Source organism: Vicia villosa, linkage group LG3 (assembly GCF_029867415.1).
Source record: "Vicia villosa cultivar HV-30 ecotype Madison, WI linkage group LG3, Vvil1.0, whole genome shotgun sequence".
NCBI lineage: Eukaryota > Viridiplantae > Streptophyta > Magnoliopsida > Fabales > Fabaceae > Vicia > Vicia villosa.
In genome coordinates, this window is record NC_081182.1 from 58151942 (window position 1) to 58169563 (window position 17622).

Sequence of the window (17622 nt, forward strand, 5' to 3'; positions counted from 1 at the left end):
CTTGCTTTTCAGTTTTTGGTGCAGGCATCTCTTGAATAGCTCTGACTTTGTCGGGATCTACTTCAATACCTCTTTGGCTGACAATGAAACCCAAGAGTTTTCCAGATCTAACCCCAAAAGTACATTTGTTAGGATTCAAGCGAAGCTGATATTTCCTTAGTCGTTGAAACAACTTCAAAAGGTATTCAATATGTTCTTCTTCTGTGCTGGACTTGGCTATCATGTCGTCCACATAAACTTCAATTTCTTTATGCATCATGTCATGAAAGAGAGTAGTCATTGCCCTTTGGTAAGTTGCGCCTGCATTCTTTAATCCAAACGGCATCACTTTGTAGCAAAAAGTACCCCATGGGGTGATGAAAGATGTCTTCTCCATGTCTTCAGGAGCCATCTTGATCTGATTATAACCGGAGAACCCGTCCATGAAGGAAAAGACATTGAACTTAGCGGTGTTATCGACCAGCATGTCAATATGTGGTAATGGAAAGTCATCTTTTGGACTGGCTTTGTTCAAGTCACGGTAGTCAACACACATTCTGACTTTTCCATCTTTCTTCGGAACTGGCACTATGTTGGCCAACCATTGAGGATACTCAGAGGTGACTAGAAAACCTGCGTCGAGTTGCTTTTGAACCTCCACTTTGATCTTGTTAGCCATATCAGGGTGAGTCCTTCGCAATTTCTGCTTAACTGGCGGACATTCTGGCTTCAATGGCAAATAATGCTGAACAATATTGGTATCCAACCCAGGCATGTCTTGGTAGGACCAGGCAAACACGTCAACATATTCTTTGAGAAGGTCTGTCAACTTACTCTTGGTATCAGCATCAAGCAGCGATCCAATGGTCACTTCTTTTTTGTCTTCTTCAGAACCCAAGTTGATCTTTTCTAAAGGCTCTTTGTGAGGCAGAATGGTTCTTTCCTCGTGCTTAAGTAATCGAGAGATCTCGTCCGGGATCTTCTCTTCTTCCTCTTCTTCGGCTTCGAACACAAGAAACTCAAAGTTGGGAGAGGGCATAGGGTTATTGCATTCAATGGGTTTATCAATAGTAAATCTGCACATGTGATTTATATTTATTTCAGAAAATTTATGAATGCAAGAGTGTATGCAGATTTTTTTTGAAAAGTTTTTTTTTATTATTTTTTTTTATTTGGTTTTTTAGGATTACCATTTCCAGAAAAAAGCAAAAAATAAAACATATAATGTAGGGAATTCAAAATGACACTTTATTTATGATTCATTTTTGAAACAAAGCCCTAAACACAAACTCATTTGTCTTGGGCAGGACAAAGAGGGAAACTTTTAAAACAAAGCCCTATACACAAAGTTATTTGGGCGGAACATTTAAAAGCAAAGCCCTATAAAACATCTCTCTGCTTTGGGCAAGGCAGGAGGTCAAAATAACAGCGAGGTGATTACTTTGAGCGGCGAACAACATTCGGAACGTCGATAGCTTTCCAGTAGCAACGAACTCCTCTGTGTATTATGTATTCAGGAAAATTCTCCTCAGAATTATCTTCAGTATTGACATTGACCGCTGGTCGAGCAGGATTTGAAGGTCCTGGTTTGTCACTCTTGTTCTTTGTAGAGTTGAAACGGTCTTCTTCTACTTCTTGAAGAGCATAAGACGAGTCACAATCTTCAGAATTTTCAGGGTGTTCTTCCCAGTCTTCAGGATGAAGAGACTCATTGTCAGCGACACTTTCCGAGTCAGTTGCGGGACCATCTTCCCCTTCATCTTCAAAAATGGCATTTATGTGATAATAACCATCTTCAGGATTATTAACCTTGGCAGGTGCATTGAATCCGAAATCTTCAGTAGCTTCAGGCTGCTGAGAAAATTGAGAGCATTGGTAAGCCTCTTCTGGTTGACTATTATATTCAAAGGAATCTCCCCATCCAGTTGGTTGGATATCCTCAATCGCAATCTTGTAACTTTCAGGTGCAGAATATTTCACCATGTAATCAAATTTTCCACTTGGTTGTCCCAAGGTGTCCCAGATTTCTGCAGGAACAGGCTCAGTTTCTTTGCCTTTGGATTTCTCTGAAGGAGGATGTGGTTCTTCCTGAGATATGTATCCCAAGTCATTGAGATAACATTTCCATTCTTCTTCAGGATCAGGTAGACCTTCTTCGATACATTCTTCGATAAGGACATTAACCTCTTGAGGAACTGGGTTAAGGAACCCTCCACTATGGAACGTTTCTTTGATCGGACGAAGGGTTTCATCCTTCTTGGTGCAGTTTGAGAATGTTGGTGAACATCCGAGACCCGTTCTAGTTTCATTCTTGGTAGGGATTACAACTTGCCCCCAGCCAGTGGTAGTTCCATCTTTCACTACTTTTACCGCCTCTTTGTAAGAAGAGATCGATGTTTTCTTTTTGGAAGATTCGTCTTCTAAAGAGAGACCTTGGAACGGAGTTCCTTCCACATCATCAGCACTGATGAAAGAGAAATTGGATAAATGGCTCACCATCAAGGCTTGTTCTCCACTTATTGTTACCAATTTTCCATTTGTTACAAACTTTAACTTTTGATGGAGCGTAGAAGTTACTGCCCCTGCTTCATGGATCCATGGTCGTCCCAACAGACAGCTATAAGCAGCTTGAATGTCCATGACATGGAAGGTGATTTGAAATGTATGGGGACCAATTGTCATGGGAAGGTTGACTTCGCCGATAACAGATTTTCGCGATCCATCAAATGCTTTGACTACTACACCACTGAACTTCATAGGCATTCCTTGGTAAGACAAACGAGCGAGGGTCGTCTTTGGCATCACATTCAAGGAAGATCCGGTGTCTACCAACACATTGGACAAAGAGTCTGACTGACAGTTCATAGAAATGTGCAAAGCAAGATTGTGATTTCTGCCCTCCTCGGGGAGTTCTTCATCACAGAAGCTTAAATTGTTACAAGCTGTTATGTTGGCTATTATCCCATCAAAGTGGTCAACAGTCACATCATGGTCTACAAAAGCTTGATCTAAGACCTTCATCAGGGCTTCCCTGTGGGCTTCTGAGTTTAACAGCAATGAAAGTATTGAGATTTTTGAAGGAGTCTGCATAAGCTGATCCACAATCTTATATTCACTTCTTTTGATAAGCTTCAAAATTTCATCAAAATCAGGATTCACATTGGTTCCACTGGATTGACCAACATCAGTGTTTGTATTACTAACAGGAGTTTCCACAGGGTTCCCCACTGGTGTATTGATAGAATTTTGTCCGGTTGCAGGAGCAACAGGCTGTTTCGGAGGTAGTGGAGTATACACACGTCCACTTCTTGTTACACGACTTACATCAGCAATGTTTACAACAGATGAGAGAGTAGGTAAAGGAACTTCTTGTCCATCCTTTATCATTGTAGCATTGTAGTTGTATGGAACTGCCTTGTCAGAGTCATAAGGAACAGGTCCAGGTAGACAAATGATCAAAGGAGCAATAGGAACCTTTGGCTTGTTGTAAGTAACCTCCATGCGCTCAGGCATGTTGAAATGAGGAACGATGACGTTAACTGTAGGCATTTCCGAGTTGATATTTGAGACTAAAAGCTCATGCGGATAACATCCTATCATGTTAACTTCATTTTCATCCCTATTTCGGTAGATCTGAAGAGTACCATTATCCAACAGAACTTGGAGATCTCTTCTCACAATTGAACATCCGTGAGGATCTACACAACATATTCTGCAGGAACCGTATTGATGTTGGCGAAAATTCTGCCCTCGACAGAGAGTAGCGTGCATTTGTACCAAATCGGCTCTTGAGTAATTGATATTATAGACCCGGTATGGACCAGGACATCCATATACCATGTTTACAACATGCCCTCCATGATTGGGCAGCGGATTTGCTTGCACATTAGGATTCAAATTTCTGAAAGAGAGAAGATTAGATTTAACCAACCTCTGAACTTCATATTTCAAAGCTATGCAATGCTCAAGATCATGGCCAGGTGCTCCTTGATGATAAGGGCATGATACCTCAGCTTTGTACCACCATGGGAGTCTCTCAGGTACTGGTGGTGGTGCTTTAGTTTGAATAAGGCCTCTTTCAATCAGTGCAGGGTACAATTCTGTGTAGGTCATCGGAATCGGATCAAACTGTGGAGCTCTTTGCACACGATTCTGATTATTGTTCAGCTGCTGAGCCTGTGGTTGAGGCTGTTGTTGCTGAAATTGCGGGGTAAATCCCGGATTCGGCGCTGTATTAACGACTGGCGCAATAGCAGCAATCTGTCGTTGTCGATTGACGTTTCCTCTTGGCTTCCCTTGGGATACCATGTCAACACTTTGTTCTTTCTTCTTTGGGAAACCGCTTCCGAACTTTTTGGTTCCACTCGAAGATCCACTTTCTTTAGTCAGACGTCCGGTTCGGACTCCTTCTTCTAGACGCATCCCCATGTTTACCATTTCGGTGAAATCACTTGGAGCACTAGCAATCATGCGTTCATAATAAAACGGACTGAGAGTATTCAAGAAGATCTTTGTCATCTCTTTTTCTTTTAATGGTGGATTAATCTGAGCAGCAGTTTCTCTCCATCGTTGGGCATATTCTTTGAAAGCTTCATGGTCTTTCTGGGCCATGGATCGGAGCTGATCTCTGTCTGGAGCCATATCCGAGTTATACTTGTATTGTCGGACAAAAGCCTCACCTAGGTCATTGAAAGTCCGAATATTAGTGCTATCCAAGCCTGTGTACCACTTCAGTGCGGCACCAGTCAAACTGTCTTGAAAGTAATGGATAAGCAACTGATGATTATCTGCATAAGTAGACATCTTTCTAGCATACATCACAAGATGGATTTGCGGACAAGAACTACCTTTGTACTTCTCAAAGTCAGGGACCTTGAACTTAGCCGGTATTTGTACACTGGGAACCAAACATAGCTCCTGGGCATTCTTTCCAAACAAATCTTTGCCACGAATAGCTTTGACTTCTAGTTGAATCTTGTTGAACTGTTCTTGGAGATCTCCTACAAGATTACGCTGATTTGTGCTATCACCTTGATCATGATAAATCTCATTGCCATCATAAGGAACAGTGTGAACCGTAGGGGTCGGAACCGTCATAGTGGGTTGAGAAAGTGCCATAGTGATTTGGGAAAAAGTTACCCCTGAATGTGGAATAAACGCCGAACCTTGTGCAGTAGGCGCTTCAGTTGTAGCTGTTTGAACCCCAGAGAAATTATGGCGGAAACCTGTACCAAAACTGAAAGGCGTGCCCCAACCTTCTGGCATGGAGAAAGATGGAATACCGAACGCAACTGTAGAAACTGGAGTAGTGACTTCAGATGTTACCGTAGCTTGGCTGTTGGGTGGCGGTGGCTGATTTTGTGCGGCCATTAAAGAGTCAACCAGAGTAGTGAGACTTTCCAACTTTTCCTGAAGAGTGGTCACTGTACCACGAAGCTCAATATTCTCTTGTTCAGAGTGTTCCATTATTCTTCTTCTGCTTGAACGAGTATTGTATCTGTGATCTGATTGCGAACGCGGTCGAGAAACTTTGAGACGCGACAGCTTGACGATCTAATGGAGAAAGATCCAAAAGATAAGAATCTATACAACAGACTCGATATGCAGAATGATGTATGCAAAAAGAAATTTATGATTTTTCCAAACATTTTAAAGATTACTTCCTTGCAAACATTTGAACACAAACAATTCTTTTATTCATTCATTTCATTTTTTTTTGCAATAATGGGAAATGTTACAACATTGGAGCGTAGCTCCTTACAAAAGCAAATGATAAATAAAAAAGCTAAACAAATCCTAAGCATCTTCATCAGACGAAGAACCAAATGCGTTGTGTAGCTTGAGCTTCAGGATTTCTTTCCCATAGTAAGCTTTCAATTTGGCCTTTTCAGCCCTCAGTTTGTCAACCACATTCTTCCAATTGTCAGGCATCGGAGCGTTGCTTGTCGAGGCTTCAGGATTTTTCTTGCTTTCTTTGATGTATCTTCTGATTGCGGCATCTTTCTGACGAATCTTCTCATCTTTGCTCATGAGCCATCCATCTTGATAATAGAGAGTTTCTTCGTGATCTTTCACTCTTTTCTTCAACTTTCTATTTTCCTCATCAGTTTTGCGAAACTTTTCTTCCCAAGCGTCTTTTTCTAACCTCATTTTGGCTAAAATCTCTTGGTATTCTTCCGTAGTGTCAATGGGAATGTTGGGTAGTTGAGACACCACAGGGAACATGGGTTTTTCATAATCATAAGGCATTTGAAACTCCTTTGCTCTTTTCTTTACCCAGCAGGTATAGGCGTTTGTAGCAATGCAGTTTCTTTCCCCACCTTTTTCTTTTCTTCGGACGTCGTACCAAGCTCTTACCATTCTTGTCTTCAACCTTTGAGGATCTTCCCCTTCTCGGTAAAAGTAGCATTCCACTGTGAGACCAATTGGTTTAACTGAATTTGCATACCCGAGTTGTCGTCGGGCTAGGACCGGATTATAGTTAATTCCTCCTTGTGTGCCAATGAGAGGTACGTTGGCGAATTCTCCACAACTATCAATGATTTCTGTGCCGCAGCGAGCCAGAGCATACCAATGGATATCATTATTAGTAAGGGACATAAGTCTTCGAGGCCAATGCAAACCTTCTCGGTTTTCCGTGAAAATATGGGACTTAGGTAAGTGTGAAACAATCCATTTGTACAAAAGAGGTGCACAACATACAATGATTCCACCACCTTGGCGATTCCTATGATGGATAGAGAAATACGTGTCACCAAGCAAAGTCGGAACAGGATTTCCAATCAGAAAGATCTTTATGGCGTTGATATCAACAAAGTCGTTGACGTTGGGAAACAGAACCAACCCATAGACGAGCAAGGCTAATACAGCTTCAAAAGCTATCATGCTACCAGTGTCAATGAAATCAAAAGCTTTCTTTATTAGAAACTGCGAAGTCAAACCCGGAAAATTTCCTTTGGTAGTCCAATTACTTTCTATTTCAGATTTCTTCAAGTGGATACTTGCTGCAATGACTGGTGACTTAGGAATGGCTTCCAAACCATTGAAAGGTATTTTGTCAGACACAGGAATACCCAAAAGATCGGCGTATTCTTCCAAGGTTGGTACCAACTGATAGTCTGGAAAGGTGAAACACCGGTAGACGGGATCATAAAACTGAACCAGAGTTTTGAGAAGTCCTTCATCAACATGAGTGTTCAAGATAGGCAAAAGCTTTCCATGGCTTTTCCTAAAATCAGAAGGATCTTGTACAAAAGATGCTAACTCTTTCAGTCTTTCTACATTAGGAGCTTTGAAACCGTACTTCTTGGTATGCCTTTTTACCCACTCCATAACTTAATCCTATAATGTTTGCAAGGAAAAATTCTCTAAATTTTTTTTGGAAAAAATCATGTTTTTATGGAAAAAGATGGGTTTTTTTAATGAATGTATGAATGCATGGATGCATGGATGCCACATATTCAAACATGGTAAAGCAAACATGGTAGTTCAAACATGGTAACGCAAACATGGTACTACAAACATGGTAATTCAAACATAGTACATATAGGTTCAAAGGTCCAGCGTCACGAGCATGAGGTCAGAGAACCAAACATGGGATAGTACTAGGGTTTATCACCTGCAAAACATGTTCTACTAATACGTCAGAGTCTACATTTTTCTTTCGGATATTACCGGCTTGCACAACTGAACTTGTGAGCTAGAATTATTCTCAAGAAAAACTCGTCTGAGTGTGGTTCTCCGCATGACAACTATCCAAGTCTTCACCTGGATCATTTCTGCACCACGTCCTAATAAGGTCAGGATGGGTTGGGGTTCTACAGCCAACTCAGCTTCTATAGTTCAATGAAAGCAATAATGTCTTCGCAACTGAACTTGCTAAACATATACTACCAACAAGGAACCTCCACTGAGCGGAAGGATTCTCATGCTGACTTTTTAAGGACTGAACTCCTTGTATGCCATACATGACTATACCCTCCACCTAATTCTTATGTGTACTTAATCCGGGTTAGGATTTGTCCATAATGTATCACTTGTAACAGAATCACACAAGTAACAGGACCAAGGAACCACACATGTAATAAAAACAAAACAAATAGAAATAACCCTTTCTTTGGAAACAATAAAAAGTTTATCCCCAGTGAAGTCGCCATTTTTCTGTCGCGGGCGAAAAATCGTTTTGTTCCTCTTTTTGTGGGATGAGACACCTGATGCCTTCTTTGGGCTCGAGTGCTCATAAAAAAATGATTTTTCTTTGTTTCGACCAAACTTTTTATTGTTTCCAAAGTAGGAAAAGGAAAAAAGCTGCAATAACCTAAAAAGTGGGGGAGAGATTCCGGGTAAGAGGGTTGGTTATACGAAGGGAAGGTATTAGCACCCAACGTATCTATAGTACTCTATAGGTTTCTTTGCTTTGTTTTTCATTCCATGTTATTGAGAGGTTCTGTTGTGAAATAGGTGGGACCTAAGGTGTTTGTTTGATTATGCTCGCAAAGATCATCGCGATCCTCTGCATACATATCCCTTAAAGGGAATCAGAGCATCTGTAGCTCGGGGTCTACGGGTGCTAAGGTTTGAATGGTTTTTTTTTTTGTTTTTTTTTGCTCGCCAAGGATCGACCTTGTGCCTACGTATTCTCAAAGGGATGTTGAGAAAGTCAGAGCAATCGTAGTTCCCACTTATGCTAGTGGAAGCAAAGGAAAATAGACAAATGTCGTCTAAATGCTAGATGTATCTAATCTATATCATCACATACATCTGTTTGTTTTGTTTGAAAATCTTTTCATTATAAGCCCGGGGCCATGCCACTTAGGGTGCTTAGAATGATAAAGATGTTTTTGTTTGTTTAACCAGCCTTGTGGCAAAAGTTTCAATGAAGTCAGCCTTGTGACAAAAACTTTGATTAATCAGCCAGCCTTGTGGCAAAAGTTTCAATGAAGTCAGCCTTGTGACAAAAACTTTGATTAATCATCCAGTACGGTGGTAAAACAGTTTGATTGATTAGCCAGCCTTGTGGCAAAAAAAGTTTGATTGATTAGCCAGCCTTGTGGCAAAAAGAAGTTTGATTGATTGATTGATTGATTGTTTGTGATGATATAGAAGAGATACTCCTAGCATAGAGATGAAAAATGTCTAATCTCCTAGGGTATTTGATTTGGATATTGGGGATGCTTATAAGAAGCCCGTGGGTCCTTGTACGAAGCCCAAGAGGAGGCTATCCGAGGGTCCTTGCATTGTAAGCCCAAGAGGAGGCTATGGGAGGGACAATCCAGGGTCCTTGCATTGTAAGCCCAAGAGGAGGCTATGGGAGGGACACTCGTTTGTACAAAGCCCAAGGGGAGGCATGGTATAGTTGGTCTGAGCTCTTAGAGCGATTTCACCGGGAAACCATACTCTATGTCCTAACCTAAACTAGGGAGATTCTTTGCACGAAGCCCAATAGGAGGCTATGGGGAACCTAGTGTTGTACTAAGTTGAATAAGCACACACATCACACATATGAACAAACATGAACAAGTATGAACAAACATGAACAGGTATGAACAATTATATATGTATATGACAAAGTGTGTGTATATAATGGAGTTTATGAAGGAAATATACCTGTAAGCATGATCCATTTGTATACACGGGGCTCGGGACTCACACTCGGGGAGAAGTCCACTTGAGTTTATTCAAAGCTATGTAAACAGGTATTTACAAAAGGGCTTGGGACTTATACCTACATGGAGGCCCATGGTATATTTTTGGGAAGATTTAAAGAAAACCTTCATTTTTGGTTTGTTATTCAAAGTTAAAAACAAAATGAGATATGTACAAAAATGTATGTGTACAGTGAAATACCTAATTTCATGTACAAGAGTGGGTATGTACAAAAGGGCTTGGGACTTATACCTACGTGGAGGCCCATGGTATATTTACAAAACATGGTTGACTGTTTTAATTACAGACGCGTCGTTTGAAAAAACTGTTCGAAAGTTTGTTTTGAAAGAGTTTATTGTTTTGAAAACTGTACAAAAAGAAAAGAAATGGGACTTACACTCTCTAATATTCGAGAGGCCCCTGTTTTATTTTCATAAAACAGGGTGGATTGTTTTGAAAAAGAGTTGAAAGATTTGGCGTTAAAAAACTGTGAAGGTTTTGGAAAAAGTTTCCTGTACAAAGAAAGACAAAAGGGACTTATACTCTCTAATATTCGAGAGGCCCCACTTCATTTTGAAAATCATTTTATCAATTAAAAAGGTTTAATCAATAGTTCAAAAAGAAATGGTTTATCGTTTTTTTGAAAAGAATCGCGATCGCTCGCTTTAAAACGATTTGAATTTGACAAAAGTCAACTTAATTAAGTTTAAAACAAGTTTTAATGTTTAATTAAGACCTAAGTGATTAGGGTTTGATCAAAAAAGTATTTACAAGTGATTAGGTTTGAAAATTAAATGAAAAACAATATTTAAAGTATTTAAAAACACTTAAAATGTATCATTTTAAACCTAATTAAAAACACATTAAATAAATCTTTTTTTGTGATTTTTTTTTGATATTGTCAAAATATGTATATTAAATAAGAGGTGTGTAAAAAATGAAGAGAAAATAAATTAATTTGATTGGTTAAATTAAATGTTAAAGTTGTGAAGAAAATGAAAGAAAATAGGTGCTAAAAAATTGGTTTTATCTCCACAAGGGTTTGAACCCACGCACCCACGCTTGCAGACCAAAACATGGACCAACTGAGCCACGCTTGTGGCTTGTTAAACATACGCGTTCATTTAATTATATTTTGAAATTGATATTTGAAATTTCTGAACCAAAAAACGCGCCAAGAACACAATCCCAACTGAAATTTGAAAATCTCTAAAACTGTGTTGTTTTGATCAAGTGAATAGCCTATCTTGCTCGATTTTTCACCAGGAACATGATGGTACCATTTAATTCATTTATTTTTGCTCTAAGATGGTTAATTTTCTGATGAACACGAAGAACCCTAATTCTATGATTCAATCTGAAATCGTGTATGTGCAAGTTATGATGCAATTGATTGAGGGTTAATGATCCATATGTATGCAGAAACATGATGGCAAAGCAATATTTCATTTATGATGCGTGCAAATATGAGTTTGAAGTTCAAGTGACTTACCTTCAAAAACGGCCAAACTGGGAATCGAATTCTGCAGTAGAGGTGTTACAGAAGTTGTTTGATGATCTGGATAGCTTCAATGGACCATATGGAAGGTGTCTGGATGCTTGGAGTGGATTGAAAACATCTGGATCAGTTGGTGGAACCCGATCTGTAGTAGGAGCAAGTGAGAATCGAGCTTGATGATTCTGATGTTTCAGGTTGATGATGAGTGTTTGGATAGTTCATATGAAGTATATGGATGGTGTTTGAAGTGTTAGTTTGGATAGAAATGACCTGGAATTGATTTTGGCATGATAAGGCTTAGGTTATGCATATATGGAAGTAAGGTAGTGATTCTGAGATTTGAGGTGTTTTTGGGTGCATGAGTGATTCAAACACATCCCATATGATGTTTATGGTTTGCTAGAATCATCACTTTGGCCATAGCTTCAAGGATTTGGAGGTTGGGATTTCTACCTCACTTTGAAACATGAAACTTGCAATTCAAGAAAGAAAGAGAAAACCTATGCTTTGTGAGGTTTTGGTGTGATTTTGAATGAGGTAATGACCTCTATTTATAGGCCATGGATTCTGAATACAAGCCTTGCAAGTTGCTTCAAAGTTTGATGATTTGGCTTAAGGGATAGAAAGGAATCTTTCACATTTAATGCAATGGTTAAAAGTAACTAAACCATGGTTATTTTGGCCAAGCTTCTTATCTCTTTCCTATCTGATCTTAAACCAGAAAATATCATTCAATCATTGCTTTGGTGTATCATTACTTGCATTATTTGGCAAATTGGTTCATAACTTTGCAAAAATGGCTTGAAATTTCAAGTGAAATGGTCACTAATGTCAAAATTCAAAACCATAGCTACACTCCATATTTTTTCATGCTCTTTGACATTTTGGAAAGTTCATGTTACATACTTCAAAAGCCTAGTTGAAAGCTTCCTCAAGTCTCTTAAGGAAATGGGTGAAAAAGATCCATGAACTTTGAAGAAAATGAAGTTTTAAGTGAAATTTTCATAAGATACCAACTTTGAAGCACCATATCTCTTAAATGGTTGATCTTATGGAAAAAATTTATATGTGTCAAAGTTGTTTATTGGATCAAAATCTACAACTTTCATGTTGGAAGTTTTTTTCAGTTTGTAGGTGAAATTTTGAGAAATTCCCTTCCAAAGTTTGGAAAAAACCATGAAAAACACTTAGAAAAATTTTCTAAGTATGAAAAGTCAAATTTTTGACTTTTGATTTTTGATTGATTTTCTTGATTTTCCTTGATCAAATGACTTCTCATATCATATATTGATGATTCAAAACTTCAAAAGTCATGGTTGACCAAAATTCCCCAAAAGTCAATGGTGATCTTGTATAGTTGACTTTTTCAGACGAATCGCGTTTCTGGAGATTTCAAATGAAACAGGCTATCCTCATCAAATGAATGGTATGAATGGATCATATTGAAGCATTAGAGGATATTGAGCCATGGTTTGAGTTGTAGCATCATTTCCTGATTAAAAAGTCAGTTGTTCAGTGAATTAGGTCAAAAACCCTAATTGTCGACCAGATGAAATTGATGACTGTAGGTCTTGAATTGAGATGTAACTTCCATTGTATGTTGTCATAGGGATTATTTGAGGATGATTGTAACCTTTGATTGACTTCCTGGGGATTTTTAGGGTTTCCCAAATGTGATCCCTGATTTCAGTCCCTGATAGTTCAAAACCCTGATCTGAGGATTTGTCTGATCAATCTTTGTATAGGAGATGTTATGAGCCAATGGATTAGGTCAAAATGATGCACTTGAGGTCTTGATATCATGTCCCAAGTCATTATGTCAAATCCTGAGCTAAAGTCAGGAGTGTGCTATCTTCAGTCAAAACCCTAATTCAGTCGATTCAGAGCCTTTGAGCTTGTTGAGATGGATCTCTGAGGACCAAATGTTGATTGTTGATGAAGATGATTCATTTGAGATGAAGGGAGAACAAAACCCTAATTGATTGTTACTTGTACTGATGAATGATTTCCTGATTAAATCCTGCTGAGTCACAAGTAGCAAACACAAGCTATGCAATTTGTTAGAGATGCAAATGATGCATATGCAAATGATATGAGGTGGTATCTTAGGTCAAAAATTGGGGTATGACAGGGCCCAAGAGGTGGTTTCCTTTCTTTTGACGAGGAATGCCTACGGTCCAAGAAGGCAAAGCCCAAACAAAGAAAGAGAAAAGAGTTAGAGGATCTGGGGAAACAGGTGGAGGTAAGTCAACCTTACTTTGCTTGTCTGAACCCTAAATTCCGGCCCAAACTCCTAGCAAGAAGACTAGAAGACCCAAAGGAAGCAGATGACGAAGAAAATTACTCTGGGGGTTCGGTGTTATGCTGCGAGTCGATGACGGATTCAGACATTCTTCTATGTAATGCCAGGTATCATGAAGAATCAAACGTGGGAAAATTTCTGAAGGATTCCTTAGTGAACATGGGTCTGGTGTGTGTGGGTGAAGAAGGAGTTATGCAAAATCATATAGAAGACATGGAGGCTAGAGATAAACAAGGGTTTGAGAAGACGAAGGCGCAATTGAGTAGTTTGTGATGATTGTAGTTTCTCTGAATATCCGAGGAGGGGGAAGTATCATCAAGAGAAAAAGGATTGGCTATTTAAACCAATATGGGAAAGTGGACGTCTGTTTCATACAGGAAACGAAGCTTCAGGAGATTAATGCTCTAATGGCAGAAGAAATGTGGGGCGCAAAAGAGGTGGGGTGGACGAATACCGATTCTCAAGGTGCTTCTGGAGGACTGGTAATTCTGTGGAGGCCTGAAGCCCTTGTTCCGGTTCTGAGTTTCAGGGGTCCGGGATTCGTGGGTGTCAAAGCAACGGTTCAGGGGGTGAGTACAAATTTCGTTAATGTCTATGCATCTTGTAATGCAAGAAGTAGAAGAGAGACGTGGAGATGTTTAGAGAGGAGGAAAGAGTTGGATATAGGGGAGGAATGGTGTATAGGTGGAGACTTCAACACAGTCGCAGATGTGGACGAGAGAATTGGGAAAACTGCAGAGATAAATAGAAGGGACATGGCTGATTTTAATAATTTTGTGGGAAAGATGAATCTGGTTGATCTTCCTTGTGTGGGAAACAGATTCACTTGGTTTAGTGGCAACGGGAAAGCGATGAGCAGACTAGACAGATTTTTGATATCCGACAAACTGGTGAATGATTGGCATTTGGTTAACCAGATGGTGGGGAAGAGAGATCTGTCCGATCATTGTCCAGTGTGGCTGAAAGGGGGAGTTAAAGACTGGGGGCCAAAGCCGTTTAGGTTCAATAACAGTTGGCTTAAACACGGTGAGTTCGAGAGCTTTGTCATAAGGGAGTGGGGTTTAATGACAGTCAGGGGTAGAGGCGATTATTGCTTGAATGAGAAATTAAGGAATCTAAAAGCGAGGCTCGAGGAGTGGAACAGAGAGGTCTTCGGTTGGATAGACCTGAAAGTTGACGAAAACATTGATATCCAATTCGATCTGGACCAGTCCCTTATCTCAAACGCAGGAGGTGAAGTGGAAGAGAAAGTTGAAGAGAGAAGAGTTATTACAGACAACATATGGAGGCTGTTGGAAACAAAGGAGAGTATGCTTAGAGTTAAATCCGGGCAGCTGTGGTTAAAAGAAGGAGATCAAAATACGCGTTTCTTCCATAGCTCCCTTAAGAGAAAAGCGAGAAGACGAAGTCTATCCTCTGTCCAAACTGAGGAGGGTCTGGTGGAAAGCGTGGAGGGTGTGAAGCAACATATCAAAAGTCACTTCTTGAACTTGTTTAAGGAACCGTGCGACCAAAGACCGATACCGGGTGGTATAGATTTCAAGAGGCTAGAGGCAAATATGGCGGACCAGCTGGAGAGACCGTTTTTAGAAGACGAAGTTAAGCAAGCTGTGTGGGACTGTGATGGGAATAAGACTCCTGGGCCAGACGGATACACGTTGGAGTTCTTCAAGTTTTTCTGGGAAACTGTTAAGGAAGACTTGATGAAATCTCTCTCTGATTTTCACTTCAATCCGGTTCTGACAAAGGGAAGTACCTCTTCCTTCTTAACGCTGGTTCCTAAGGTTAGTAGTCCTCAATCCCTCTCTGAATACAGGCCTATCTGCCTTGTTGGGAGTCTGCAAAAAATATTGTCGAAGGTTCTTGCGAAACGGCTGAAAGTGGTGGTTGATAGTTTGATATCTAGCAAACAAACAGCGTTTATTAGCGGCAGAAATATTCTCGATGGAGTGCTAGTCGTCAATGAGATCATAGATTTGGCAAAAAGGGAAGGGCAGAGTTGTTTGATTCTGAAGGTTGACTACGAGAAAGCGTATGATTGCGTGTGCTGGAAGTATTTGAGATATGTTATGGTGAAAATGGGGTTCGGAAACAGATGGATGAGATGGATGGAGCAGTGTGTCTTTACAAGCTCGATGGCTGTTCTGGTAAACGGGAGCAGCACTTCTGACTTTAAGGCTCAGCGTGGTTTGAGGCAAGGAGACCCGTTGTCGCCTTTGCTCTTTGTTGTTGCAATGGAGGGATTAACCCGTCTTATGGACAAGGCAGTTGAAGTAGGGAGCTACAGAGGCTTCTAATATGGAGTTAATAACAGTGTGGATATTTTACATTACGCAGATGACACGATCATTCTAGGAGATGGTAATCTTCAAAACCTGTGGAGTTTGAAGGCGGTACTTCGAGGCTTCGAGTTAATGTCAGGCCTCAAGATCAATTTCTTTAAGAGTAATGTGTATGGTATTAATCTGGAGGAGGAGGTCATGCAAGCAACGGCGTCGTTTCTCACTTGTAGTGTAGGCTCGCTCCCGTTTAAGTTCTTGGGGATAAAGGTAGGAGACAGCCCAAGGAAGATTAATATGTGGAAGGACGTGGTGCGGAGTGTGAAAAACAGATTGGATGTGTGGAGAGGGAGATATCTTTCGATAGGAGGCAGGATTGTGCTAATAAACTCAGTCCTGAATGCTATTCCTCTTTATGCTTTTTCCTTCTACAGGGTCCCTAAAGCGGTAGTTAAAGAGTTAGTAACAATTCAACGGAATTTTTTGTGGAACGGTTTGATAGAGAAGAAAGCCATATGCTGGGTGAAGTGGAAAGACGTTTGCATAGTGAAAGAAGAAGGGGGTCTAGGCATTAGAGATATCGCGGGTATGAATGTTTCTCTTCTTATGAAGTGGAAGTGGCGGATCCTTAACGAGCAAAATGCGGTTTGGCACGAGCTGTTAAAGTTTAGATATCCTAACCTAGAGGCAAAGGTGTTTGTTAATGATAGTAAAGTGCTTCGCAAACGGGACTCGGTGTGGTGGAGGGACTTAAACTCTATTAATGATAGTGCTGGATCTAGAGGAATGGCTTTTTCTGATGTGGTTACTTGCAGGGTCAAAAATGGAACCAAAACATCCTTCTGGTTTAGTAAGTGGATAGGAAATCAAAGTCTTGCAGAAGCTTTCCCTGAGCTGTACGGCGTGGCGGCTAACCAGTTTATGACGTTGGCTGAAGCGGGGCAGTGGCAGGAAGATGTGTGGCAGTGGGATGTGCACAATTGGTGTGAAAACGTGGGGGACGTGGAGTACAATTTACTTTTGTTCATGGAAACTCTGGTCTTGCAGGTCACGCTAGAGAAAGATGGAGAAGATGAGTTTGATTGGGAGGTTAACGCGGGTGACGGATTCACGGTGAAGTCGTGTGCAGCAGTGATCAGAAAAAGAAACACCTCGGCCTTGTTAGAGCAGGCAGTACGAAAAAAATTGTGTTTTATCTGGAAAATTGCAGCTCCCTCAAAGGTTCATGTCCTAGCATGGAGAATGGTATTGGATAGGATGCCGACGAGATCGCATCTGAAGAAGATAGGTGCCCTCCATGACGAAGCTGACTGTTGTTGTGTTTTCTGTTTAGACCATATAGAGGACCCAACTCATCTTTTCGTGGAATGTCCGGTGTTAGAAAAGATTTGGGAAAAAGTGGGAGTTTGGATAGGTAATTCTATTTCGCTTTCGAACCTTGAGCTAAGAAACTATCTCGCTTTCTTTGATAAAATTAAGGTGCTAGACGAAAGGTTAACTGTTGGAGGTATTTGGTTGGCGGTAGTGTGGACTATATGGAACACGCGGAACGCTATAGTTTTTAGGGGCGGTAAGTTTATCTTTGATGATTGTTTTAGTGCAATTGTTATATCCTCCTGGAAGTGGTTTCGAGCAGTTAAGGTTTCTTCTGTAACCGGTAATTTTCACGTTTGGAACGTTTTACCTCTAATGTGTATAAAGAGGAAAACAACCTTGTAATCTAAGTGCAGTTTTAATATCATTACTTATTTAAAAAAAAAATATAACAAAAAATTCAAATACTTAATTCTAAATTTAGAAAGACTTTTATTTAAAAAATAAAAATTATATCAACCATTCAAATAATAATAATAATAATAATAATAATAATAATAATTATTATTATTATTATTATTATTATTATTATTATTATCATTGTT

At 40.0% G+C, this 17622-nt stretch overlaps 1 protein-coding gene across 1 annotated transcript in view; it reads left to right on the plus strand.

The window, feature by feature from the left end:
* The window catches only part of LOC131658143 (uncharacterized), a 24120-nt gene extending 10423 nt beyond the window's left edge, over positions 1–13697 (plus strand). Inside the window, exon 2 of the mRNA XM_058927472.1 lies at positions 13532–13697. Coding sequence (XP_058783455.1) covers positions 13532–13697 — 166 coding nt within the window. The remainder of the gene's footprint in view (positions 1–13531) is intronic.
* The last annotated feature ends 3925 nt before the right edge of the window (positions 13698–17622 follow it).